This window comes from Pteronotus mesoamericanus, unplaced genomic scaffold, assembly GCF_021234165.1.
Source record: "Pteronotus mesoamericanus isolate MK-2021 breed Mesoamerican mustached bat unplaced genomic scaffold, CSHL_Meso_final scaffold_54, whole genome shotgun sequence".
NCBI classification, from domain to species: Eukaryota; Metazoa; Chordata; class Mammalia; order Chiroptera; family Mormoopidae; genus Pteronotus; species Pteronotus mesoamericanus.
The window spans coordinates 41,330,027-41,356,725 of record NW_026555321.1 but is presented as its reverse complement, the minus strand read 5'-3'; the positions used below and the strand labels follow the sequence as shown (position 1 = coordinate 41,356,725).

General features: G+C 39.3%; 1 protein-coding gene across 1 annotated transcript in view; it reads left to right on the top strand.

Moving 5' to 3' along the window:
- Window positions 1-26,699, top strand: part of DNAH12 (dynein axonemal heavy chain 12) — a 230,243-nt gene that overhangs the window by 27,071 nt on the left and 176,473 nt on the right. The window contains exons 11-14 of the mRNA XM_054561819.1: window positions 10,783-10,961; window positions 12,969-13,104; window positions 16,410-16,535; window positions 26,358-26,492. Of these exons, the coding sequence (XP_054417794.1) occupies window positions 10,783-10,961; window positions 12,969-13,104; window positions 16,410-16,535; window positions 26,358-26,492 (576 nt within the window). The remainder of the gene's footprint in view (window positions 1-10,782; window positions 10,962-12,968; window positions 13,105-16,409; window positions 16,536-26,357; window positions 26,493-26,699) is intronic.

Here is a 26,699-nt window from a genome sequence, read left to right as displayed (position 1 = left end):
AATACCATGTGTCTTGATTTCTGTAATTTTATGGTAAGTTTTAAAATCAAGTATTTAAGTTCTCCAGTTTTCTTTTTCAAAAGTATTTGACTATTTTAGGCCTTTTATATTTCCACATAAATTTTTTTGCTTTTATTATTTTAAATTTATAAATATGTTTATTCTATTACAGTTGTCTCAATTTTTCCCCCTTTACCCCCTCCACTCATCCCACCCCAACTCCACACTCCCGCAGTCAATTCCCACTCTGTTGTCCATGTCCATGGGTCATTCATACATGTTCTTCGTCTAGTCCCTTCTCCTTCTTTCCACCATTGTCCTCTTTCACCATCCCTTCTGGTCACTTTCAGTCTGCTCCATGTCTCCATGCCTGTGGTTTATTTTGTTCGTTAGTTTATTTTGTTGAATAGAGTCCACTTATAGGTGAGATCATATGGTATTTGCTTTTCATCAGCAGGCTTATTTGACTTAGCTTAATATTCTCCAGTTCCATCCATGTTGTTGTAAAAGGTAGGAATTCCATCTCTCTCTTTCTTTCTTTCTTAAATGCAGATTGATTTTATTTATTTTTTAAATGTCAAAGTTAATTATAAAATATTAAAAAAATTTAAAACCATTATAAAGTCTCAGCAATTAAACCAACATGACACCTGCACCGAAATAATAAAGTAGATCAATGAAATATAATGAACATTTCAGAGACAAACATATATATCTGATTAATATATGTATGATTAAGTTGATATTTCAAATCAATGGGTAAAATAAGGCTTATTCAACAAATAAGGTGCATAGACCACTATTACTTGAAATAAAACAAATATAGAGCCCTATTTCACACATTATACAAGAAATATTCAGGTGAGTTAAAAATCAATATGTAGAATCTAAGGAGTTTTAGAAGAAAATAGATCTAATATTTTTCATGACCGGAAGTAAAATATTCAAACCCAGAATATATAAAGCAAATATTGACAGTATGACTATATTAAACATTTAACTATATAATGATATACATATAAAAAAAGTTAAAAGACAAGGAATAGAATAGAAAAGTATTTGAAACACGTCTAAAACATGGTTAATAGGCTTTTATTTTTTTAGGGAAAAAAGTTCTACAAATCTTTAATCAATAAATGGATAAAGAATACCAAAAAGTCATTTAAAGCTTTTTAAAAAAAATTAATAGAAATAGGCAAGAAATATACTAAAACAGGTTTAGTTTCAACAAACAGTACAGGAACAATTAAAATAATATCATTGTCACAGTCAGATTAATGAGTGTTAAAAATATTGGTAATGTCAAGTACTGGTGACTGAGAAAGGAACTGGGTATTCATAGACTTTTTCTTCATCTTCTTAAAGCAGTCCCTTTAGCATATCTTGCGATGCTGGTTTGGTGGAGGTGTATTCTTTTAGCCTTCTTTTGTCTGGGAAACTCCTTATTTCACCCTCCGTTTTAACTGAGAGACTTGCTGGGCAGAGCAGCCTTGTCTGCAGGCCTTTGCTTTTCATGGCTTGGAATATTTCTTGCCAGTCGCTTCTGGCTTGTAGTGTTTCTGTAGAGAAGTCAGCTGCTAGCTGTATCGGGGCTCCCTTTCATGTTACTACCCATTTCTCCCTTGCTGCCTTTAGGATTCTCTGTTTGTCTTTGATGTTTGCCATTTTACTTATGATGTGTCTTGAAGTGGGCCTCATTGGGTTCCTCTTGAATGGGACCCTCTGTGCTTCCTGGGCTGTGTGCCTTTTTCTCTCCTCCAATTAGGGAAGTTTTCCATCACTACTTTTTCAAACAGGTTCTCTATCTCTTCCTCATCCTCCTCTCCTGGCATCCCTATTATACGGATATTATTATGTTTCAGGTTGTCCTGCATTTCTCTAAATGCCTCTTCATTCTTTTTGAGTCGTTTTTCATTTTCTTGCTCTTTCTGGGAGGTCTTTTCTACCTTATCCTCCAGCTCACTGTTTCAATCCTCTGCTTCATCTAGCCTGCTTTAGATTCCTTCCACTGTGTTCTTCAATTCAGACATTGTATTCTGCAGTTCCTCGTGCCTCATGTTGATAGTTTCTATGTCCTTTTTCATGCCGATATAGTTTGCAGTAAGTTCCTCGTAGTTTCTCTGTAGTTTTTGGTAATTCTCTCTGAGCTCACTGAGCTCACTGAGCTCATTGAGCTTCCTTAGAACAGTTGTTTGGAACTCAATATCTGATAGTTGACTCACCTCTATTTCATTTATTTCTCTTTCTGGGGATTCCTCCTTTCCCTTCGACTGGGAAGTGTTTCTTTGTGTTCCCATTTTTTGTGAAACTCATCTTTTTTTGCTTCTGCTTCTTAAATTGATCTGTCTTGATTTCCTGACTTTGTGGTGTGAATTTCTATGGTGGGAGACCACTGTTTTTTCTTTCTGGGTCTGCCTCTGATGATGTCAGCTGTTGACCCTGTCTGACCTATTCAGTCTGTTCAAGACTTCCAGGAATCTACTGTCTGTGTCTGTCTCCTTCAGTTGTTAATCTAGTCATTCTGCATTCTACAGTCAGGGTTAGGCACTACTGGGCAGGGCAGAGTCCCTCCTGGGGGGCAGGGCTATTTGGTCCTCTCAGGCTTCTGCCACTCAGGGGAGTGGTCTGCCTGAACCAGATGGCTGCTGTTGTATGGGGGAGGAGTCAGCACCAGGATCCCTCCAGCTACTCTCTCCATTCTATCCCCAAAGACTCCCTCCCAAGTCCCTTTCCAGGCATCCCCAGGCCACCCTGCCCTTGCCTCTGCCAGAGCCCAGGGTAAGTGGAGTCAAATACAAATTTATGGGTTGGCCCTTTAAAGGGCTCTTTGCATCTCTATCTGCCTGTTTCTGGCAGAGAGCAACCCTGCCACGTTTTGCAGCTGGTTGTTATTTGTATACTTTTTGGGCTCTGGTGCTGTAGGCTGGAGCTCCTTGCTTATGGTTTAGACCCTGCTCTTCTCAGGGAGATTCATTGGGCCATTTCAATAACCCTCTAGTGCTGCCATCCGTGGGTGTCCTGCCTGCCTTCTTGAATCTCTTCCACACTCCTTGCCAGTTAGGTTGTGCTAAAGCTGGTTCTTCTGTCTGTCCGAGGTTATAAGGCTCCTCTCTCGCTATTTTTCAGAGTTTTGTTCCAGGTGATTTCTTCACAATTTAGTTGTAATTCCAGATTGGTCCTGGGAGGAGGCCAGTGTGACTTCCATTCACACCTCTACCATCTTGATTTCTCCTCAAATAGGTTTTCAGTATCTCGCTCTCTCTCTTCTCCTTCCAGCACCCCTATCATGCGAATGTTGGTATACTTGAAGTTGTCCCAGAGGCTCCTTATACTACCCTCATTTCTTTTTCATTTTTTTTCTTCTTGCTGTTCTGATTGAGTGTTTTTTGCTTTCTTATATTCCAAGTCACTGATATGATTCTTGGTTTCTTCCACTCTATTGTTGATTTCCTGTAAATTGTTCTTCATTTCGGTTAATGTATCCCTCATTTCTGACTGACTCTTTTTTTTTATGATTTCTATGTTCTTTTTTATGCATTGAAGTTCTCCCTGAGTTCATCTGTTCCACCTCTAAGTTCACTGAGCATATTTATAGTCACTATTTGAACTCTGCATCTAGTAGGTTGCTTATCTGCATTTCGTTTAGTTCTTTTTCTGGAGTTTTGTTCTGTTCTTTCATTTGGGCCATGTTTCTTTGTCTCCTCATTTTGGCAGCCTCTTTGTATTTGTTTCTATGTATTAGGCAGAACTGCTATGTCTCCCTGGCTTGGTAGAGTGCCCTAATGTAGTAGATGTCCTTTAGTAGATAGGGGGTCCAGTGGCACAGACTCCCCTATCACCCAAGCTGGGTGCCCGAGGTGCTCCCACCATGTGGACTGTGTACACCCTCTTATCTTATGGATGAACTTTGATTGGTATTGGAAGGGCAATGGGAGGGATTTACCCACGCTAATCAGCTGTGAGTACTGGCTGTGACCACTGACCACCAACCTCCAACCACCTTGGAGGATCAGCTGTGCAGGGGCCCACTCCACAAAGCAGGACTTACTTTAGCAGGGCTCTGGTGCCTGCTGAGTCTGCACCTTGACTGTGTTGTTGGATGGCAGAGCTGCAATGTGGTCTGTAGCTGTCCACTGAGTGTGCAGGCTCTGGGGCTTCTCAGGAGGTGTGGGTCAAGATCAGTCACAACCTGTATTCTGTCTCAGGTCACCTGGCATAAGCTACAAACTGATCTGCAGATGGGTCCTACTTGCACTGGATTTAGAGGTGCCCAAGCTAGGCCAAGTTGTGAACCCAGACCAGCTGCTGCTGCTAGTGCCTGGCCTGTGGCCACCTAGTGAGAAGTTATGGTGCTCACTGAGGCCAGATGCTGCTTGTTTGAGAGAATTTAGGAAAATCTGAAGCATGAGTCAGGACAAGCCATTCTTATGAAAAAGCCAGTGGAAACAACTTGGGTGGGCCTGAAAGTTGGGTGGAGCAGGGCCTTAGGAAACCACCTGGGTGGGGCAAACAGTGTGAACCAAGCTGATGGAGTATCAGATATGTCACCCACCTGCTGGCTCTCTGCGGGGAGGGCTAGAAAAGGAACAATGATCTCTGCTGGTAGTTTTGGCTCGGAGAAAGCTGTCCCCCATCTTTTGCCCTGATGATGGACACTTCAGTTCCTCCCTGTATGCCTTGAGTGCCTTTTATGCTGCTGCCCCAGTGCTGGAGCTCAGAGGAAGTGAGTCTGAGTAAGTCTGTGCAGATACCATTTTAGAGGAACTGCCTGGGAATCCAGAAGTTTCTGTCTTCCACAGCCTCAATCACTGCTGTTTTTTTGCAGCCAGAAGTTATGGGGACTTATCTTCCTGGCACTTGGAACCCTGGGCTGGGTGGTCTGGTGTGGGGTTGAGACCCTTGCTCTTGAGATATTCCTCCCAATTTTTATCTGCCACACGTGTGTGTGGGACTAACCTGTTCAACATCTCCTCCTCTCCTACCAGTCTTGATGTATTTTCTTTAATTCCATAGTTGTAGGGCTTCCATTCAGCTAAATTGCGGGCAGTTCTGCATAATGGTTGTTCTATAGTTTAGTTGTAATTTTGATGTGGTTGTGTGAGGAGGCAAGCCATGTTTACCTACGCCACCATCTTAGCTTTCTCTCCCCCATGAATATTTCATGTAAGACAGCTCTGCAAGCACAAATTCCCTGTTTTTGTATATTTGGAAATACCTATTTTATTATCATTTTTGGAAGATAGCTTTCTGGTTACAGAATTCTTGATTGACAATTTTTTTTCCTTGCTATTTCAAGGTTTTATCCTTGTTTTTGCCTTTATGCATTTTTACCATGATGTATCTGTTTCTGGTCCTCTTTCCATTTTTCCTAGTTAGAGTTTTTTGAGCTTTATGGGTATGTGTAGTTTGGTGTTTTTCAATAAACTGAGGAATTTTTTAGCTAGTATGTCTTCAATATATTTTTTCTACTTTTTCTCTCCTAATACTTCTATTGTATGTATATTGGTCCACTTAATTTAGCTCATATTTATTAGAGGTTTCTTTTTCTAAATTCAATTTGTTTATTTCTCTTCTTTGTATTGCACATATCAGTCTACCTTCACATTTGCTAATTCTTTCTTATGCCAGTTCAAGCTGACTCTTGAGCCTGTCTAGTGACTTTTCTATTTCAGTTATTGTACTTTTCAGCTTCAGAATTTCCACTTTTTTTATAATTTCTAAATCTTTACTGGTATTTTCTATTTAATGAGATATTGGTATCATTCCTTTACTTCAAGTGTGATTTCCTTTAATTCCTTGGACACAGTTATAACAGCTACTTTGAAGTTTCTTTGTTGTTGTTGAATTTAACTCTTTTTGCTTGCCCTTACATCCAGCTTCTGTTGTCTGCTTTTTTCCAGAGTGTGTAGATCTTGCTTGTATTCTCTGTGTGTCTCATATTTTCTGATGGAATCTTGACATGTTAGATAATACAGGGTCCAGCATAAATAATGTTCCCTTTCTATTACAAAATTTTTCATTACAAAATTATATGCTTGTAATTCTGTAACATAACAACATCATACTCATGTACACCATATGATATTTTAGGTGAAATATTCGAATTAAAACTATAAATTATTACAACCATATTATTACCCTACCAACCACACTCAAGCAGGTGTTACTTCTGCTGGACCCTGTATATTGTGGCAACTCTAGGCACTGATCCCTCTCTCAGGCTTATTATTGTTATTTGCTCATTTATTTGTTTAGTGACTGGGTGGACTATTTTAGTGAAGTGTATTCCCCCTCCTCCCTACTCTGTGTAGTGTTAAGCCTCTGATAATGTTTTTCAGGGAGCCACAGCTCTGTGTATGCCTACAGTAATACTGGGATGGTAATGGTTTCAACAGGGCTTTATTCTCCATTTCTCTGGCTATTGTATAGCTCTTAAGCACCACTAATTGATGGCTGATTGTTCTATTGTTTTCAGCAATGCCATGGAGTATAAATTGCTCTAGTGATTAATTTAGTCAAATTCAGTCTCCATTGAAGGTACAGTTCCCAAGGTCAATGTTTGATATTTGTTCTGACCCCAGGAGGGTTCCTACCATCAGTCTCCTTCTCTGGTTCTCTCCCTCAAAATAGCTGGCCTACAATTTAGCTGTATCTTTACCAAAGCTCTGAATCTCCTTAAAATTGTTCCCACAACCTCCACTGCTTTTGATGGCACTTTCAGACATGAACTTCTCCATGCTCTATTGTAAATGAAATCAATTCCCTTGAGAAAAGATTAGGAGCTATTTTATTATCTGCTTCCTCTTCACCCCCAGGCAAAGTTTGAGTCAGGATCCTGGAGCTGGTAGTGAGAAAAGTAACATGCTTCTCTCAGTGACAACCCTTTAAGAGATGAACACGGAGTAGGATGGAGAACAGTAACCTGAGGGCTTCTTGACCTGCTTCTCTTGGTGTGGAATCACCACCTTACCAGCCAGGGCAAATAGGATTGGAGCCCCAGTATATTCAGTACCACCATGACCAAGGCAGAGCTTTGTTCCATTAGTGGGACCTGCGTGGAACAAGGGAGTCCTCACCTCCCAGCTGCAATTCACCAAGAACCTATCTTCAGTAACAGATAATTCAGCCCTCCAAGTGAAATATGGGGGGAGAGAGAGCCCTGTGTTTTTGAGTGCACTAATCTGGCGTTTCTATCTTGCTGAGCTGGGAGCAAGGATAGAGTTCCTAGAGAGTTCCTAGGTTCTGATACCACAGATTCTCACCTTTCTTACCAAATTTTAATAGTTTTTTAAAATAGATGTTTCTTCATTTTTCAAATACTTTTAGGAGCATTTCAGAGGTTTTACATGCTTGTTTGCAAAATTATTTTCACCAGTGTCACTGGGGAGCATGTCCACAGAGTTCTTCATGTTGTCATGCTATCTCTTCTGTAATGTTTTTTCCCTGGTTGCTTTTAAGACTTTTTTTTGTGCTCTTGTTGCTTTTTGGCTATTTAATTGTGAAGAACTTTGGTGGTGTTTCCTTTGTATTTCTTCTGCTTGAGAAGAAATACTGTTGAGATTATGAAATCTGTGGTTTCATAGTTTTCATCAAACTTAGAAAATATTCAGATGTTATTTCTTCAATTTTTATCTATATTTCCATTCCCTAATTCTGGAATTCCAATTACACATATATTAGACTGGTTGATACTATTTCAGAGAGACTGAAGCTCTGTTCAGATTTCACTTTTTTTCTCTCTCTGCCTTATTTTAGATAGTTCTTTAGCATCATTTTAAGTTCATTAATCGTTTCTTCTCTGGTGTTAAGCTACTGTTATTCATATTAAATAAAATGTTCTTTCAGATATTTTGTTTTCTCAATTTTTGGTAAATTTAATTTTCTCTTTATTATGCTCATATTTTATTTTATACCTTGAACATATAAAGCATATTCCTAATAGGTTACAGGGAGGTAGTCTATATCATTTAAATCCATTATATAGTACTTTTCCATTTTTTCAACATTTTTGTGCTCTATTAGTCTTTCACTTGTTTTGTTAAATTTAATTTCTAAGTATTTTTAATTTTGGAGTTATTATAAATATAATTGTGTTCTTAATTTCATTTTTGGATTGTTCATTGTTAAGGTCTAGAAATACAGTTTAGTTCTATGTATTGGTCTAGCTTGCAACCTTGCTGAACTTGCTTAATAATTCTTATTGTTTTATGTGTACATGTGTATATCATTAGGATTATCTCTATGCAATGTCATGTTATTTGCAAAGAGAGATTGCCTTTCTTCTTCATTTTTTTTTATTCTGGTTTATTCTATTATAGTTGTCCCAATTTTTCCTCCTTTGCCCTCCTCTATTCCACCCCAACTCCTGCTCCCACAGTCCATTCCCACCCCATTGTCCATGTCCATGCATCATTCATACATGTTCTTTGACTACTCCCTTACCCTTCTTCCCACCATTCCCCCCACCCCTTTTCCTCTGCCAGCTGTCAGTCTGTTTCCTGTTTCCCTGCCTCTGGTCTGTTTTGCTCATTGGTTTATTTTGTTCATTAGATGCCTCTTATAAGTGATATCTGTAAGGATCCCAAAACACCAATTCAAAAAAACTTATTCACCCTGATGTTTATAGCAGCACTATTTACAATAGTCAAGTGTTGGAAACAGCCTAGGTGCCCATCAGTAGATGAATGGATTAAAAAACTGTAGTTCATCTACACAGTGCAATACTATGCAGCAGAAAGAAAGAAGAAGGAATTCCTATCCTTTGCGGACAATATGGATGGAACTGGAGACTATTATGCTAAGTGAGATAAGCCAATCAGTGAAAGACAAATCCTTCTTCATTTTTAATATGGATGCCTTATTTTATTTTCTTGCCTTATTGCCTTGGTTAGTATAATATTGAGTGGAAGTGTTGAGAGCAGATATCTTTATCTTGCTCTTTGGGAAAGCATTAATTTAAAAAATAAACATTATAATGTTAGTTGTAGATTTCTCCTAGATAACTCTTAATCAAGTTAAGGATGTTATCTTCTATTCCTAGTTTGTGAACTGCTGTTAACATGAAAGAGTGTTGAATTTTGCCAAAAGCTTCTTCTGCATCTATTGAGATGATTATATATTAATATTATTCTAATATGCATACTTTTTACCTTATTTCAGTTTTATATCTTTATAAATCTATATTATGAATTAATAAATTCATTATTTACAAAATCAGATATGATATTCTCATTCATTTGTATTTTACCATGTATCTCAATATAATGCTGTGCAGAGAGTAGGCATAATGAATGTTCTATGAGCTAACAGCTAAATTTTTTGTGGTCTTTGCCATAACTCATACTATCTATAAACCCTAAATCTCTAGGCTGAGCATATGTTTTGTTGGGCTTTGCAATGATTTTTTTCTTAGCTCTAGTATTTTCTGTGAGATTTTCCAGAATAGTATAATTTCTGGATGATTTATTTAACTGTTTAAAAACTTAATTTTATTTATTTATTTATTTATTGTTCAACTACAGTTGTCTCCATTTCCACCCCCCCCCAAAGTTTACTTTTAAATTTAGTAAGATATCCCTGCATTTCTTTGTCAATACTAGACATACTGTAATTGTGGTTTGTATGCCATATTTTGCATACAGTTGTAGTTTATTACAGCACAACACTCCATTGTATTGATATACCATTTTTCCTACTGTAAATGGACATTTTTGTTGTTTCCAGTGTGCCATATTTTCTTTGATCCAGCCCATTTTATTTTCCACATCTGTTAATAACATCCCAAAAAACCTGGATGATGGTACTTGAGAATAAGAAAACATCTATTTTGCCTTTTCTAGTGCTATCAGCTCTATCTACTCTCTATTTGGTATATTTCCCAGCAAGAACCAAGTAGGTGTTCGACAGCCTTTGAATGAATAAATATTCTCAACTCCCTTACACATTGAAAACTTTAAGCCCAACTCACAAAAATACTGGAAACTGGAAAAATAAGGCAGTCTTGAGAGAAGAAAGGGAAGTAAAGGGAAAGTCTCTTTAAGGAATTTAAAAAAAGAAATGAGACGTTTTGGTAGAGGGTGGATATTGGATGAGTAAGAAGGTAGAGATACAACATTAAGATGGATTGTGGAATTAAGTCAAAGTTGCCCAGAGTTGGTAGGTATGTTTCAGTTTCAGAAAAAAGAAAATAACTTGTTAGGTTTTTTCCCCATACTTCTTTGCTTAATTTTGAAAAATTATCCTAGTATCTGTTATTAAGAATGAATAAATTTCAGTATTTGAGATTTTTGGTAATAACAGAACACAGTGTTTCTTTCCTGGATTATTTTGACCAAAACCAAAAAGTTCCTTATACATATTTCTTTTCCTGAAGATTGGATTAAAGTCTTCAGTGGGACATCAATAATGGTACAAACAAATATTTGTCAGCTACACAAATTGCCACATGATATACATTTGTTTCTAAACAGAGAGATGAGTTGACTTTGGGATAATTTTTTTTATATCAATAATTACTGAGGAAAATTTCATTTTCTGAAATTTTTAGATATTAATCTGTAAATGGCACCATATTGGATATTTACTGGTAGACTGACAAATTTCTTAGTGAAAGGACAGGTGAAAAAAAGATTTATGCAACCAAAGGGAAAATTTTAATCACTTAGCAAAAAGAAATGAGTTTGCATTTATATTATATAATTAAGAAATTCACCATAATACTATAAAAATCACTGATGAATTATAATGGTAAACATTTTTTTTGTTATAAAATGTTTTTTTAAGTTTGTAGGAAAATTTTCCAGTCTTGCCTCAGAAATAATGCTTTTGCCTCAGTGGGTTCATTTCCCTATGGTTCGTTTGGATTGTGAAGATTTGAAGACAGGCCTAACAAATAAAGCAAGAGCCTTTGCAAATATATTATTAAATGACATAGCTTCGAAACATAGAAAAGAAAACGAATAGTAAGTAAAATTAATTGCCAAACTTAGCACTATCAGGCTACAAGAAATATTTGCTAATAATAACTCTTGTTTAAAAACGCAAGATTAAAACATTAGTAGTACTTACTACTTTTTCCCCATAGCAGCCTCCCAGGGAGTTTCCTTTGTAGTAGCATTGGTCCAGTTTTGTTTTGTTTGATTCTGTTTGAGGCTAGTTTTGAGGCAATGCAGTCTTAAAAAAGAAGAAGAAATTGAAATAAACCGGTATTTGGACACAGGTTGCATGAAAATGGAGAGACTTTTAGACTTCCAATGATATTGGGAATATCTGGAATTATTCCTAACCCCATTATTTACGTGTTGTGTCACCTAGCTTACTTTTCTCATAATCATTTTAGATTATGTCTAAAATGGAGGCATAATATCTACTTTGCAAGGTGGCTATAAAATTGGATTAATAAAGTTGTGGCCTGTTAGCTGAATGTGTGTATGTGCAATTTGCTTACTTCATAGTTTGGTTTATCATCTGCTTGTGCTAACATGCTTTCATTTTGTTGCCTCCTTTTCTTTTGCTGTAATGTCTCTCCCTAAAACATGTAGGTTCTGCTCTAGCAGGAAGAAAACACCCCTAGTACTATCATACATCCACATTAACACATACTTCTTACATTTTTGATAAAAATAAAGTTAAAAAAAAGAATACCCAGGGGAAAAAAGAATTAACTAACAAGCCCTACATGATCTGACTCCTGCTTACCTCTCCAACTTTATTTTATGTCCTCATCTTTGTATTCATGTTGGCCTGCTTGCCACTCCTGAAATATGCCAGCCTTATTGCTACCTCAGGCTGTTTACCTGACTGCTTTTTCTTCTAAGAAGCTTTTCCCTGATATTTGCAGCACTCACTCTTTTGTTTTCTCATGTTGATTATCACCTCCCTAAAGGGCCCCTTCCCTGGCCACTCTATATAAATACTGGTCATTTCTCTACACTCCATAAATCTTTATCTTGCTTTCTTTTTCCTCATAGTACTTTTTACAACCTAACATTGTGTTGTGTATTTATATGCTTTGTCTCTCAACTTGAATGTAAGCTTTACAGGAGAAAGGACTTGATCTTTAGCTGTTAGAGCTCCACTGCTTAGACTTTGCTTAGCATATTGTAGATATTCATATATTTATTAAATGAAGTATATTACCACATGATAGAAATAAAACACCTGCATGAAATATTTATTTTTTCAAGTCACTTATCTCTTTTATACTTTGCTTTTGCATGAGGTTTTTCTGATATTTCTGGTAATGGTATGACAATACAACTATTGCAAAGCCCAGGGAAAAAGTTCTATGAAATGTACCTTTAGTTGAATAAATGACTATAAGATATCTATTCTTACATACACAGGATATTGTAAGAGGACTGTAGATTTTAAAAAATGTGTACAAGGGTTTGATCTTTTTACATGTTCTACTGCCATGTTTCACAAGAGGCACTAATAATAATTATGATAAAGCTAATAATTATATTAACAATTGTAGTTATTAGGAAATGAGAGTGTATTCTGTACCAGGCCCTTTTACATTAATTATTATATTACAACAATCTAGCAAGATGAATGTTAATAATTTTGTTTTATAGATATGGAAACTAAACATCAGAGATTTGCCTAAGTTCACAAAGCAAGTAACAACTGAGGCGGATTTAGATTTAGGGCTGCCTGATCCAAAGTATGCTCCATGTTACACTACTTATCTGGGTATTCAAGGGAGTTGATGATATCAATCGAAAAAATTTAAATATACCATAATTTCACATGGAAATGTTACCTTAATTTTATAGATGTTTGATGTATGCTGAGTTATATTAGGTATGTTATACTTGAATATTTTAAGACATCTTAGTGAATTAACCAATTATTTTTAGAATATCACACAGTTCCAATTTTATAGTTATCACAATAACCCACATTTATTGAGTATGATACAGCATTAACTACCATAACTATAGTAAAGCCGAATTTTATGTCAGTATTTGCAGTGAATTTGAAGCAATTAAAGAACATGCATTAAAAGTCCCTGAGACAACAGAAGAGATGATGGATCTGATATCATATGTAGAAAAAGCCCGGACAATAGGAATTCAAGAGTTGGTTTTAAGGATTCAGGTAAGAATTTTTTTTTTATAAAAGATTTTATTTATTTATCTGAGAGATGGTAAAGGAGGGAGAAAGCGGGGGGGACATCGATGTGTGAGAGAAAAAATCAGTTGGTCACCTCTCGCATGCCATCAACTGATATTTAGTTCCCTTATACCCTTCACCCCACCCTGCAATTACCACACTGTTGTCCATGCTCATGAGTCCTTTTTTCTTTTTGCTCAATCTCTCCACTCCCTAACCTCCTCCCCCAACTACCTGTCATCTGCTCTCCATCTATGAGCTTGTCTCAGTTTTGCTTGTTAATTCAGTTTGTTCATCAGATTCCACATATGAGTGAAATTGTATGGTATTTGTCTTTTTCTAACTGGCTTATTTCATTTAGCATAATGTTCTCCACGTCCATACATACTGCCACAAGGGTAAAATTTTCTTCTTTTTTACAGCTGAGTAGTATTCCATTGTGTAAATATCCCATACTTGTTTTACCCACTCATCTCCTGATGGACTCTTGGGCTGCTTCCATAACTTGGAGATTGTAAATAATGTTGCAGTGAACATAGGGGTGCTTATGTTCTTTTGAATTAGTGTTTTGGGTTCCCTTGGATATATCCCCAAAAGTGGAATTGCTGGTTCAAAAGGCTGATCCACTTTTAATATTTTGAGGTATTTACATATTGCTTTCCACAGTGGCGCATCAATGTGGATTCCCACCAACAGTACAAAAGGGTTCCCCTTTCTCCACATTCTTGCCGGCACTTACTGTTTTTTGATTTATTGATGATAGACATTCTGACAGATGTGAAATGGTATCTCATTGTGATATTAATTTGCATTTCTCTGATAATTGAGCATGTTGATGTTGAGCATATTTTCATATGTCTATTGGCCATCTGTATATCCTCTTTGGAGAAGTGACTATTCAGGTCCTTTGCCCATTTTTTAATTGAGTTGTTTGTTTTTTTTGGTGTTGAGTTTTTAAGTACTTTATAAATTTTGGATATTAACCCCTTACCAGATGTATCAGTGAATCTGTTCTCCCAAATGCAATATCTGAAATAAATAATGCATTAGAAGGAATAAAAAGTAGGCTAGATGAAGCAGAGGATTGAATCAGTGTTTTGGAAGACACGGGAGAGAAAAACACCCAGGCAGAGCAGCAAAAAGAAAAAAGAATTAAAAAAAATGAGGTGAGCTTTACAAACATTTTGGACAAAATGAAGCATAACAACATCTGCATCATGGGAATACCAGAAAGAGAAGAGAGTAAACAAGGGAGCAAGAACCTATTTGAAGCATTTAATCCATTTACATTTAAAGTTAGTATTGATAGGTACTTATTCATATTTTTCCAATGTACCTGTGATCTCCTCTTTCTCACTCTTTTTCTTCATCTTGTTAAAGCAGTCCCTTTAGCATATCCTGTAGTGCTGGTTTGGTGGAGGAGTATTCTTTTAGCCTTCTTTTGTCTGGGAAACTCCTTATTTCACCTTCCATTTTAATTGAGAGCCTTGCTAGGTAGAGCAGCCTTGCCTGCAGGCCTTTGCTTTTCATGACTTGGAATATTTCTTGCCAGTCCCTTCTGGCTTGTAGTGTTTCTGTAGAGAAGTCAGCTGCTAGCTGTATTGGGGCTCCCTTTCATGTTACTACCCATTTCTCCCTTGCTGCCTTTAGGATTCTCTGTTTGTCTTTGATGTTTGCCATTTTACTTATGATGTGTCTTGAAGTGGGCCTCATTGGGTTCCTCTTGAATGGGACCCTCTGTGCTTCCTGGACTTGTGTGATATTTTCTCTCCTCCAATTAGGGAAGTTTAGTATTGTTACTTTTTCAAACAGGTTCTCTATCCCTTCCTCATCCTCCTCTCCTTCTGGCATCCCTATTATACGGATATTATTATGTTTCAGGTTGTCCTGCATTTCTCTAAATGCCTCTTCATTCTTTTTGAGTCGTTTTTCATTTTCTTGCTCTTTCTGGGAGGTCTTTTCTACCTTATCCTCCAGCTCACTGTTTCAATCCTCTGCTTCATCTAGCCTGCTTTAGATTCCTTCCACTGTGTTCTTCAATTCAGACATTGTATTCTGCAGTTCCTCGTGCCTCATGTTGATAGTTTCTATGTTCTTTTTCATGCCGATATAGTTTGTAGTGAGTTCCTCGTAGTTTCCCTGAGTTTTTGGTAATTCTCTCTGAGCTCACTGAGCTCATTGAGCTTCCTTAGAACAGTTGTTTGGAACTCAATATCTGATAGTTGACTCGCCTCTATTTCATTTATTTCTCTTTCTGGGGATTCCTCCTTTCCCTTCATTTGAGGGTTGTTTCATTGTCTTCCCATTTTTTTTGTGAAACTCATCTTTTTTTGCTTCTGCTTCTTAAATTGATCTGTCCTGACTTCCTGACTCTGTGATGTGAACTTCTCTGATAGGAGACTGCTTTTTTTTTCTTTCTTTCTGGGTCTGCCTCTGATGATGTCAGCTGTTGACCCAGTCTGACCTTGAGCAGTCAGTAAGAGACTCCCAGGTATCTACTGTCTGTGTCTGTCTCCTTCAGTTGTTAATCTAGTCACTCTGCCTTCAGCAGTCAGAGCAGGACAGAGTTCCTCCTGTGGGAAGGACTATTGTGTCCTTTCACATTGCTGCCACTCGGGGGCGTGGTCTGCCTGAGCAAGGCAGGTGTTTAGTTGTTTCCAGGTGATTTCTCCACAATTTAGTTGTAATTCCAGATTGGTCCTGGGAGGGGGTTGGTGTGACTTCCATTCACTCCTCCGCCATCTTGAAGTCTCCACACTTATTCTTCTAAAGTTTTTTTCTTTTCCATTCACCCCTAAACTCTTCTGGACAGTTTTTGTATACTAATGGTAGGAAATAAAAGTGGTAATGTCACTTATTTTGCAAAACAAAATAAAAGATGCTAAAATCTTTGTCACCAAACATTAAAAATCAAATACATAACAATAAAAAATTTAAAATTCTTTGCAATTAAAAGTAGAGCATTACTGAACAAAAAGTCGCATACTTGGACACCTTTTTAGTCATGAATAAGGAGGAACAAGAGTACATTTATGTTAAACCATCTGCAAATGAAAACTTTTAAAAAGCTTTATTTTCTTTATAGGCCTGTAATTGTGTGTTATGTAGCCAAATAAAAAAATCTTGCAGCTGTTGAAATACCCATCTGACTTGGGTGATATGAAATTATCAGTTAATAATCTGAGTCAAATTGAAATTTGAAACAGTATAGAAATTGTTGGTTCTTCTCTCTTATATTGCGTCATATTTTCTATATGGTATATATGTTATATATGGAGTTTCTTTTGTAGGAATCCAAACGCCGAATGAGTTACTTTTTAGATGTTTTTCTATTTCCTCAAGAAGATTTAGCTTTGAATTCAACTGTCCTTATGTGGCCTTGGAAAATTAATCCCATCTTTGATGAAAATGATGAGGTAAATATATTTTTCAGTATGTATTTTATACTCTGACTTTTTAAGCACAATGTTTGTTTAATTGTCATGCATACTTTCTGTCCACCTTTAAACAGTAACTGCATTTGTCAGTATGAATTTGGGGATAGAAACATTGTGGGTAGCAACCTTTCAGGCTTAGATCAGGCTATTACATTTAACTCACATGGTCTAGTAAGAATTGAGACTAATGTTAAAGAAGTCAGAACTGTTATATAACTTGATAATAATAGTAATAGTAAGCACTGTACTAAGTGCTTTCCACTTATTCAGTTTTTTAATACTCACAAAAATCCCAGGTAATCTTATTTTCCCCATTTCAATGATGTGAAAAATAAATCTCAGAGAAGTTAAATAACTTGGGCAATATCACAGAGATAAGAAGTAATAGGATCAGGATCCTGTCTAAAAAAAATATAATTTAGATTTTGAAAAACATCCTAATGTAAACCAGTTTCTTCTAAATAGAGATGGTACAGTAATGAAAAGTCAGGTAAACCAACATTGTAATCCAGATTTTGACTGTTTTTAAAAATTAATTTATTTATTTTTCCAAATACATTTGTCTCCGCTTTCCCCCCACCACTTTCCCCGCCCCCTCCCCCCTCTCCCTCCCTCAATCCTTCCCCACTTTGGCTTTGTCCATGAGTCCTTGCTATATGTTCCTTGACTTTCCCCTTCCCTTCTCTTTCCCTGCCCCCCGCCCCTTCCCTCTTGTCTCTGTTGATTTCTTTTCCTTTCAGTGTTGCTGGTCATATTTTCCTTGCATCTTTGCATTGTTGGTTAGGTTCCACTTATAGGTGAGATCATATGGTATTTGTCTTTCGCCCCCTGGCTTATTTCGCTTAGCATGATGCTCTCCAGTTCCATCCATGCTGTCGCGAAGTTTAGTAGTTCTTTTTTTCTTTCTGCTGCGTAGTATTCCATTGTGTATATGTACCATTATTTTTTGATCCAATCATCTACTGATGGGCATTTAGGTTGCTTCCAAGACTTGGCTATTGTAAATTGTGCTGCTATGAACATTGGGGTGCATAGGTTCTTTTGTATTGGCGTTTTGGTGTTCTCAGGGTATAGTCCCAGCAGGGGAATCGCTGGATCAAAAGGCAGTTCCATTTTCAGCTTTCTGAGGAAATTCCACACTGCTTTCCATAGTGGCTGCACCAGTCTGCATTCCCACCAACAGTGTACTAGGGTTCCCTTTTCTCCACAGCCTCACCAGCACCTGTTGTTTGTGGGTCTGTTTATGATGGCCATTCTGACCGGTGTGAGGTGGTACCTCATGGTGGTTTTGATCTGCATTTCTCTGATGGCTAGTGATGCTGAGCATCCTTTCAAATGCCTCTGGGCCCTCTGTATCTCCTCCTTGGAAAAGCATCTGCCCAGGTCCTTTGCCCATTTTTTGATTGGATCGTTTGCCTTCTTGGAGTGGAGTCAAGTGAGTTCTTTATATATCTTGGAGATCAAACCTCTATCTGATGTATCATTAGCAAATATATTTTCCCATACGGTTGGCTCCCTTTTCATTTTGCTGATGTTTTCTTTCGCCGTGCAGAAGCTTCTTATTTTGATGAGGTCCCACTTGTTTATTGTTTCCTTTATGTCCCTTGCTTTCGGAGACATATTGGTGAAAAAATTGCTGCGTGGGATATCTGAGAGTTTCCTGCCAATGTTCTCCTCGAGGACTTTGATGGTGTTGCGACTTATATTTAAGCCTTTTATCCATCTTGAGTTTATTTTTGTGTATGGTGTCAGCTGATGATCCAATTTCAATTTTTTGCATGTAGCGGTCCAGCTCTCCCAACACCATTTGTTGAAGAGGCTGTTATTGCTCCATTTTATGCTTCTGCCCCCTTTGTCGAATATTAGATGTCCATAGAGACCTGGGCTTATTTCTGGGCTTTCTGTTCTGTTCCACTGGTCTATGGGTCTGTTCTTGTGCCAGTACCAGATTGTTTTGAGTATGGTGGTTTTGTAGTAGAGTTTGATGTCCGGTATTGTGATCCCTCCTACTTTGTGTTTCTTTCTCAAAATTGCTGCGGCTATTCGAGGTCGATTATGGTTCCATATGAATTTTTGAAATGTCTGTTCTATTTCTGTGAAATACGTCATTGGGATCTTAATAGGAATTGTGTTGAATCTATAAATTGCTTTGGGTAGTATGGACATTTTGAGGATATTAATTCTTCCAATCCATGAGCACGGTATATGCTTCCATTTATTTGTGTCTTCCTTAATTTCTTTTTTCAATGTTGTAAGGTTTTCTGCATACAGGTCTTTTGTGTCTTTGGTTAAATTTATCCCTAGGTACTTTATCTTTTTTCGTGCTATATCTAATGGTATATTTTTTCTGATTTCTTCTTCTTCTATTACATTGCTGGTGTACAAAAACACCTTTGATTTCTGAATGTTGACTTTGTATCCTGCTGTTTTGCCAAATTCACTTATTAGGTTGACGAGTTTTTTGGTAGAGTCTACAGGGTTCTCTATGTACACTATCATGTCATCTGCAAACAATGATAGTTTTACTTCCTCCTTTCCTATTTGGATGCCTTTTATCTCTTTCTCTTGTCTGACCGCTGTGGCTAGGACTTCCAATACGATGTTGAAAAGAAGCGGTGAGAGCGGACATCCTTGTCGTGTTCCCGATCTTAGTGGGAAAGCTTTCAGTTTTTGCCCGTTGAGTATGATATTAGCTGTAGGTTTTTCATATATGGCCTTTATTACGTTGAGGAATGCCCCATTTATTCCCATTTTGCTGAGTGTTTTGATCATAAATGGTGCTGTACCTTGTTAAATGCTTTTTCTGCATCTATTGAGATGATAATGTGGTTTTTGTCTTTTCTTTTATTTATGTGATGTATCACGTTTACTGATTTGCGTATATTGAACCATCCCTGCATGCCTGGGATGAATCCCACTTGATCGTGGTGGATAATCTTTTGAATGTATTGCTGGATGCGGATTGCCAATATTTTGTTGAGGATTTTAGCATCTATGTTCATCAGCGAAATTGGCCTGTAGTTTTCTTTCTTGGTAGGGTCTTTATCTGGTTTTGGGATCAGGGTGATGCTGGCCTCATAGAAGGAGTCTGGGAGTCTTCCCTCCTCTTGGATTTTTTGGAATAGTCTGAGAAGGACAGGGGTTAGCTCTTCCTTAAATGTTTTGTAAAATTCTCCTGGGAAACCGTCTGGCCCTGGGCTTTTGTGTGCTGGGAGTTTCTTGATTACTGCTTCAATTTCCCCAACTGTTATCGGTCTGTTCAAGCTTTCTGTTTCTTCCTCCTTCAGTGTTGGAAGATTATACTTTTCTAAAAATTTGTCCATTTCATCAAGATTTTCAAATTTCTTGGCATATAATTGTTCATAATAGTTTCTGATGATCATTTGTATTTCTGTGGTATCAGTTGTTATTTCTCCTCTTTCATTTCTGATATTATTAATTTGGGTCCTCTCCCTTTTTTTCTTGATGAGCCTGCTTAAAGGCTTGTCAACTTTATTTATCTTTTCAAAGAACCAGCTTCTGGATTGGTTGATCCTCTGAATTGTTCTTTTTGTCTCTATGTCATTCAGTTCTGCTCTAATCTTGACTATTTCCTTCCTTCTACTTGCTCTGGGATTTATTTGTTGTTGTTTCTCCAGTTCTTCAAGTTGTAGTGTTAGGTCTTTTATTTGAAATGTTTCTATCTTTTTTAGGTAAGCCTGTATTGCTATGAACTTCCCTCTCAGGACCGCCTTTGCTGTGTCCCATAGGTTTTGGACAGTTGTCTGTTCATTTTCATTTGTTTCCAGAAATTTTTTGATTTCTTCTCTTATCTCATTATTGACCCATTCATTGTTTAATAGTGTACTGTTCAGTCTCCATGAGTTTGCAAGTTTTTGAAGTTTCTCTTTGAGGTTGATTTCCAGTTTCAAGGCCTTGTGGTCTGAGAAAAAGTTTGGTATTATTTCAATTTTCCTGAATTTGCTGAGGCTTGCTTTGTGTCCTATCATGTGGTCTATCTTTGAAAAACTGCCATGAGCATTTGAAAAGAATGTGTATTTTTCTTCTTTGGGATGTAAGGTTCTGTATATGTCAGTTAAGTCTCTTTGATTCAGTGTGTCATTCAGCGCCACGATATGTTTATTAATGTTTTGTTTGGAAGATCTGTCCATTTTTGACAGTGGGGTGTTGAAATCCCCTACTATCAGTGTGTTGCTGTCTATATCTTTTTGGAAGTCATCCAACAATTTCCTTATAAACTTGGGGGCTCCTATATTGGGAGCATATAAGTTTACAATGTTGATGTCTTCTTGATAGATTCTTCCTTTAAGTGTGATAAAGTGCCCCTCCGGGTCTCTCTTTATGGCCTTTGCTTTGAAATCTACTTTGTCTGATACAAGTATGGCAACGCCAGCCTTTTTCTCATGTCCATTTGCTTGGAATATTATTTTCCATCCCTTTACTTTCAATCTGTGTAGGTCTTTTGCTCTGAGGTGGGTCTCTTGTAGGCAGCATATGTGTGGGTCATGTTTTCTTATCCATTCAGCTACCCTGTGTCTTTTGATTGGGGCATTTAGTCCATTCACATTGAGAGATATTACTGATAGAAACTTACTCATCTTTTCTCTTTGTACTTGTGTTCCTCTCTGTCTCATTCTTTTCCTTCATCTGCTTAAACCAGTCCCCTTAGCATATCTTGGAGTGCTGGTTTGGTAGAGTTGTATTCTTTTAGCTTTCTTTTGTCTGGGAAACTCCGTATTTCTCCTTCTATTTTAATGGAGAGCCTAGCTGGGTAGAGCAGCCTTGGCTGTAGGCCCTTGCTTTTCATGGCTTGGAATATTTGTTGCCATTCCCTTCTGGCTTGTAGTGTTTCTGTTGAGAAGTCAGCTCCTAGGCGTATCGGGGCCCCCTTGTATGTTACTTTCTCCTTCTCCCTTGCTGCCTTCAGGATTCTCTCTTTGTCTTTGACGTTTGCCATTTTAATGATGATGTGTCTTGGAGTGGACCTCCTTGGGTCCCTCTTGAGTGGGGTCCTCTGTGCCTCCTGGATCCATGAGAGCCTTTCTCTCCTCAAATTAGGGAAATTTTCCATCATTACTTTTTCGAGGAGGTTCTCTATCCCTTGCTCCTCTTCTTCTCCTTCTGGTATCCCTATTATATGGATATTATTGCGTTTAAGGTTGTCCTGCATTTCCCTAAATGCTTCTTCATTCTTTTTGAGCCGTTTTTCCATTTCTTGTTCTTTCTGGGAGCTTTTTTCTACCTTGTCCTCCATCTCACTGATTCGATCCTCAGCTTCATCCAGCCTGCTTTGGATTCCTTCTACTGTGTTCTTCAATTCAGAAATGGTATTCTTCATATCCTCTTGTGTCTTCTTGATAGTTTCTATGTCCTTTTCCAGGCTGATATAGTTTGCTGTAAGATCCTTATAGTTTCTCTGCAGTTTCTCATAGTTATCTTTGAGCTGGCTGAGCTCATTGAGCTTCCTTAGGACCATTGTTTTAAATTCCATATCTGATAGTTCCCTTGCCTCTATTTCATTTAGCTCTCTCTGTGGGGAGTCCCCTTTTCCACTCATTTGAGGGGAACTTCTTTTTCTTCCCATTTTTGTGAGAGTCTGTTAAGTATTTTTGTCCTTTACTTTTCTTTCTGGGCTTGCCTCTGATGATGTCAGTTGTTGACCCTTTAGGGCCTTGGGTTGTTTGTTTGAGCCTTTCAGGAGTCTAATGCCTGTGTCTGACTCCTGCTTGGAGCAGCTCTGTGACCCCTTCGGTCAGGGCTGAGCTATGTTTTGGGATCTCTCTGCGCTCTCACGCGGGCTCCTTGAGGGCGTTCCCAGCGCGGCAGGGTCCCCCACCTGCCTGGGCTCGCAAGTGCTTGCCCCAAACCAGGGGGCTTATTCGCGACCTCCCGTACTCATCTGGCCTCCCTGGCACGCAAGCTATGCGGCACTGGTCAGTTTAGGGTCTTCTATTGTGTGTTTTCCCCGCTTTTGGCTCTTTGGGTGCGTTGCTTGCCCTCGCCAAATGGGGACTACGGAAATGGGAGGAAATCAGCTCTAGGACTCTCCGGTTAATCCTGTTTCTGGTCTCTCCTCCAGGGACTCTGGGCAGCTCTACTTATTTTGTGGGCCGCTCCGCAATCGTGGCGGGTAGGTCAATTTACGCCTGCCCTTGCCCCTCTGTGCACTCCCTCGGAGGCCGTATGGGTGCCAGTCTGTGTGAGGCCTTGCTGGCAGGTGCAAGCGTTCGCCAGCCCGCGTGGGTCACACACACGCTCGCCAACCCTCGCCGGTCACTCGGCGCAAGTGTGCGCGCCTGCTCTGGGTGTTTTGGGGGTGTCTATGTTTGCTTTTCCGCTTTTGGCTCTTTGGGGATGTGGCCTCTTCCCACGCAATGGAGACTACGGCAAGGAAAAGGAGTCAGGACTCCCCGGTTCCTCCTCCCGTTCTTTCCCCAATGCCTCCGTTTCTAGTCTCCCCTGAGGAGCCTCTGGGCAGTTCTGTGACCCCTTCGGCCAAGGATCCAACCCCTGTGCGGACTGCGTTTCAATCGCAGGCAGTCTGGTTCATGCGCGCCCTGCTTCTGCCTCTTTGGGGTCGCGCCTTTCCAGCCCACAATGGAGACTACCGAACGGGGAGGGAGTCAGGACTCCCCGGTTCCTCCTCCCGTTCTTTCCCCAACGCCTCCGTCTCCAGTCTCTCCTCAAGGCTCTCCCAGCCAGTCTGCACTCAGCCCCGTAGCTCTCACGCGTATAAGCTGTGTGCGGAGCCCACAAAAGGCAGGTTAATTGATTCCCTTATGCCTGAGCGAGATGGTAGCTGCAGAGTGAGAGGTGAGTTATCACCGGGGCTCCGCCGCCCGCTGTCTCAGTTCTCTTCACAAAGTTTTCCTCACCAGTCTTTTCCCAGGCACCAGCCCACCCTGCTGCCGCCTCTACCCAGCGATCGAGGAGGGTGGCTGCCGCTGCAACTTTTGCGTTTGCCCTTTAAATGTCTTTTTGCATCCCCAGCCACCTGTCTCTGGCAGAGAGCACCCCTAAGCTTTTTGGGGTTGCGTTTTGTCTGTATTTTCTCAGCTTTAGCTGCTGTAGTTTAGGGGTTCCTGTTTATGATTCAGACCCCGTTCTTCTCCGGGGGACGCTAACTGGCCATTTCAATGTCCCTCTGGTGCCAGTGCCCGTGCGCACCCAGCCCACCCTCTCGAGCCTCCACCGCAATTCTCACCCTTTGGGATGTGTGAGAGTAGAATCCACTGTCCGCGGCACCAAGGCTCCTCTCCCACTATTGCTCCACTGCTTTCCAGGTGATTACTCCATTATTTAGTTGCAATTCCAGTTTGGTTTTGGGAGGAGGTCAGCGTGACTCCCTTTCACTCCTCCGCCATCTTTCCAATCTGATATTTGCCATTTTAATGGTGATGTGTCTTGGAGTGGGCCTCATTGGATTCCTCTTGAACGGGATCCTCTGTGTTTCCTGGACTTATGTGACTTCTTCTCTCCTCAAATTAGGGAAGTTTTCCATCATTACTTTTTCAAAGCGGTTCTCTATCCCTTGCTCCTCTTCTTCTCCTTCTGGTATCCCTATTATGCGGATATTATTGCGTTTCAAGTTGTCCTGCATTTCCCTAAATGCCTCTTTATTCTTTTTGAGTCTTTTTTCCATTTCTTGTTCTTTCTGGGAGCTTTTTTCTACTTTATCCTCCATCTCACTGATTCGATCCTATGCTTCGTCTCACCTGCTTTTGATTCCTTCTACTGTGTTCTTCAATTCAGAAATGGTATTCTCTATATCCTCTTGAGTCTTCTTGGTAGTTTCTATGTCTTTTTCCAGGTTGATATAGTTTGCCGTAAGTTCCTGATAGTTTCTCTGCAGTTTCTCATAGTTATCTTTGATCTGGCTGAGCTCATTGAGCTTCCTTAGAGCCATTGTTTTTAACTCAATATCTGATAGTTCCCTTGCCTCTATTTCATTTAGCTCTCTCTGTGGGGATTCCTCCTTTCCTCTCATTTGGGGGGGGGAACTTCTTTTTCTTCTCATTTTTGTGAGAGTCTTTTTTTTTTTTTTTTTTTTTGCTTCTGCTTCAATTGATGCGTCTAGATTTCCTGACTTTGTGGATTAAACTTCTATGGTAGTAGGCAGGTCTTTTTATTTACCTATTTTTTTCTTTACTCTTCTGTCCAGGTCTGCCTCTGATGGTGTCATTTGTTGACCCTATCTGACCTTGGGCCATTTATTTGAGCCTTCCAGGAGTCTACTTTCTGTGTCTGTCTCCTGTGATTGTCAATCTGGTCACTCTGTCCTCATCTGTCTGGCTTAGGCACCACAGCACGAGGCAGTGCCTCCTGATGGTGGGACTATTGTGCCCTTATAGGCTGCTGTCACTCAGGGGAGTAGTCCACCTGAGCCAGATGGAGATTGTGGACTGGGGAAGAATCAGCACTGGGACTCCCCAATGCCTCTGTCTCCAATCTCTCCTCAAGGGTCTCTGGGTAGCTCTGTGACCCCTTCGGCCAGGGATCCACTATTTCTGCGGACGGTGTTGTAATCACTCACCCGCTTCTGACTTTGGGGGCATGGCCTGCATGCGGAAAATGGGGACTATGGAATGGGCAGGGAGTCTGCTCTGGGAATCTCCGATAATCCTTCAGTTCTTTCCCCAACTCCTCCATCTCCAGTCTCTCTTCAAGGGTCTTTATGTAGCTGTGTGTCCCCTTTGGCCAGGGATCTTCTATTTCTTCCAGCCAGTGTGCACTCAGCCCCCTGCCCACACATGCGCAAGTTACAAGTGGAGCGAGCAAAAGGCAGGTTAATTGATTCCCTTATGTCTGAGCGAGATGGCAGCTGCCGAGTGGGAGGTGAGTTATCACCAGGGCTCCATGGGCCACTGTCTCAGTTCTCTTCACAAAGTTTTCCTCACCAGTCTTTCCTCAGGCACCAGCCCACTTTCCTGCCGCCTCTACCCAGAGATCAAGGAGGGCGGCTGCCCCTGCAAATTTTTGTGTTGGCCCTTTAAATATCTCTTTGCATCTCCAGCCACCTGTCTCTGGCAGAGGGTGCCCCTAAGTTTTTCAGGGTTGCGTTTTGTCTGTGTGTTTTCCTGGTTTCAGCTGCTGTAGTCTAGGGGTCCCTGTTTATGATTCAGACCCTGTTCTTCTCAGGGGGATCCAACTGGCGATTTCAATGTCCCTCTGGTGCCCGGTGCCCAGCCCACCCTCTCGAGCCTCCACCGCACTTCTCACCCGTTCGGATGTGAAAGTTGATTACACTCTCTGTCCGCAGCTCCAGGGCTCCTCTCCCTCTATCATTCCATTGTTTTCCAGGTGATTTCTCCACTATTTAGTCACAATTCCAGTTTGGTCTTGGGAGGAGGTAAGCGTGACTCCCATTCACTCCTCCGCCATCTTTTTTCCAGATTTTGACTTTAATGATTTTATGACATTGGATATGTCTCTTAATCTCCGTAAGTCTAAATTTCTTCATCTCTGAAATGAGTATAATAATACCTGTGGTAATGTAAGTAATATTTTTAATAGTTCTTGACACACAGCATGTGTTTAATAAATGGTAGCTTTTTAATTATTATCTCAGAATTGGTTAAATACTTATGGTATCTGATTAATAAATAAAAATTGTTACAGTCACTTTGAAAATCTATGAAAATTTGTGTGGTTTATTACTCTGTATTTTTAATATCAGTTTTATTTTTACACTCATTTTTACTTCATTAATAGTTATTATTACTATACAAAGTATTAAGATTTCTGATGTGATAACTCCTTTGTAACAAAATAATTAACATAATTAAATTGTCTTTTATAAAGCTCATTGAGAATGCTAAACATAAAAGAGAAAATGAGCTAATTGCTAAAAGAGAGAAACTGATTTTGGAAATAGAAAAGGAATCGCGCCGCATGGAAGAGTTTGCAGAATTTGCTGAACTGGACCGCATGCAACAGGTCTGATAAATATGTAAGACAGGAGCTGGTTCATAGATTAATATAGGACATGTTCATATAAGTTTAAAAATATAGAATAACATGTGCTTCTATGGCAAATAGAGGTTTGACTCTTAGTCCTAGAAATAGTACTATTCCTGTGATCTTTTTGTGACTTAGTTTTGTAAGATATAACCATAGCTTTTGCTATAAAAGTAATGTTGTGAA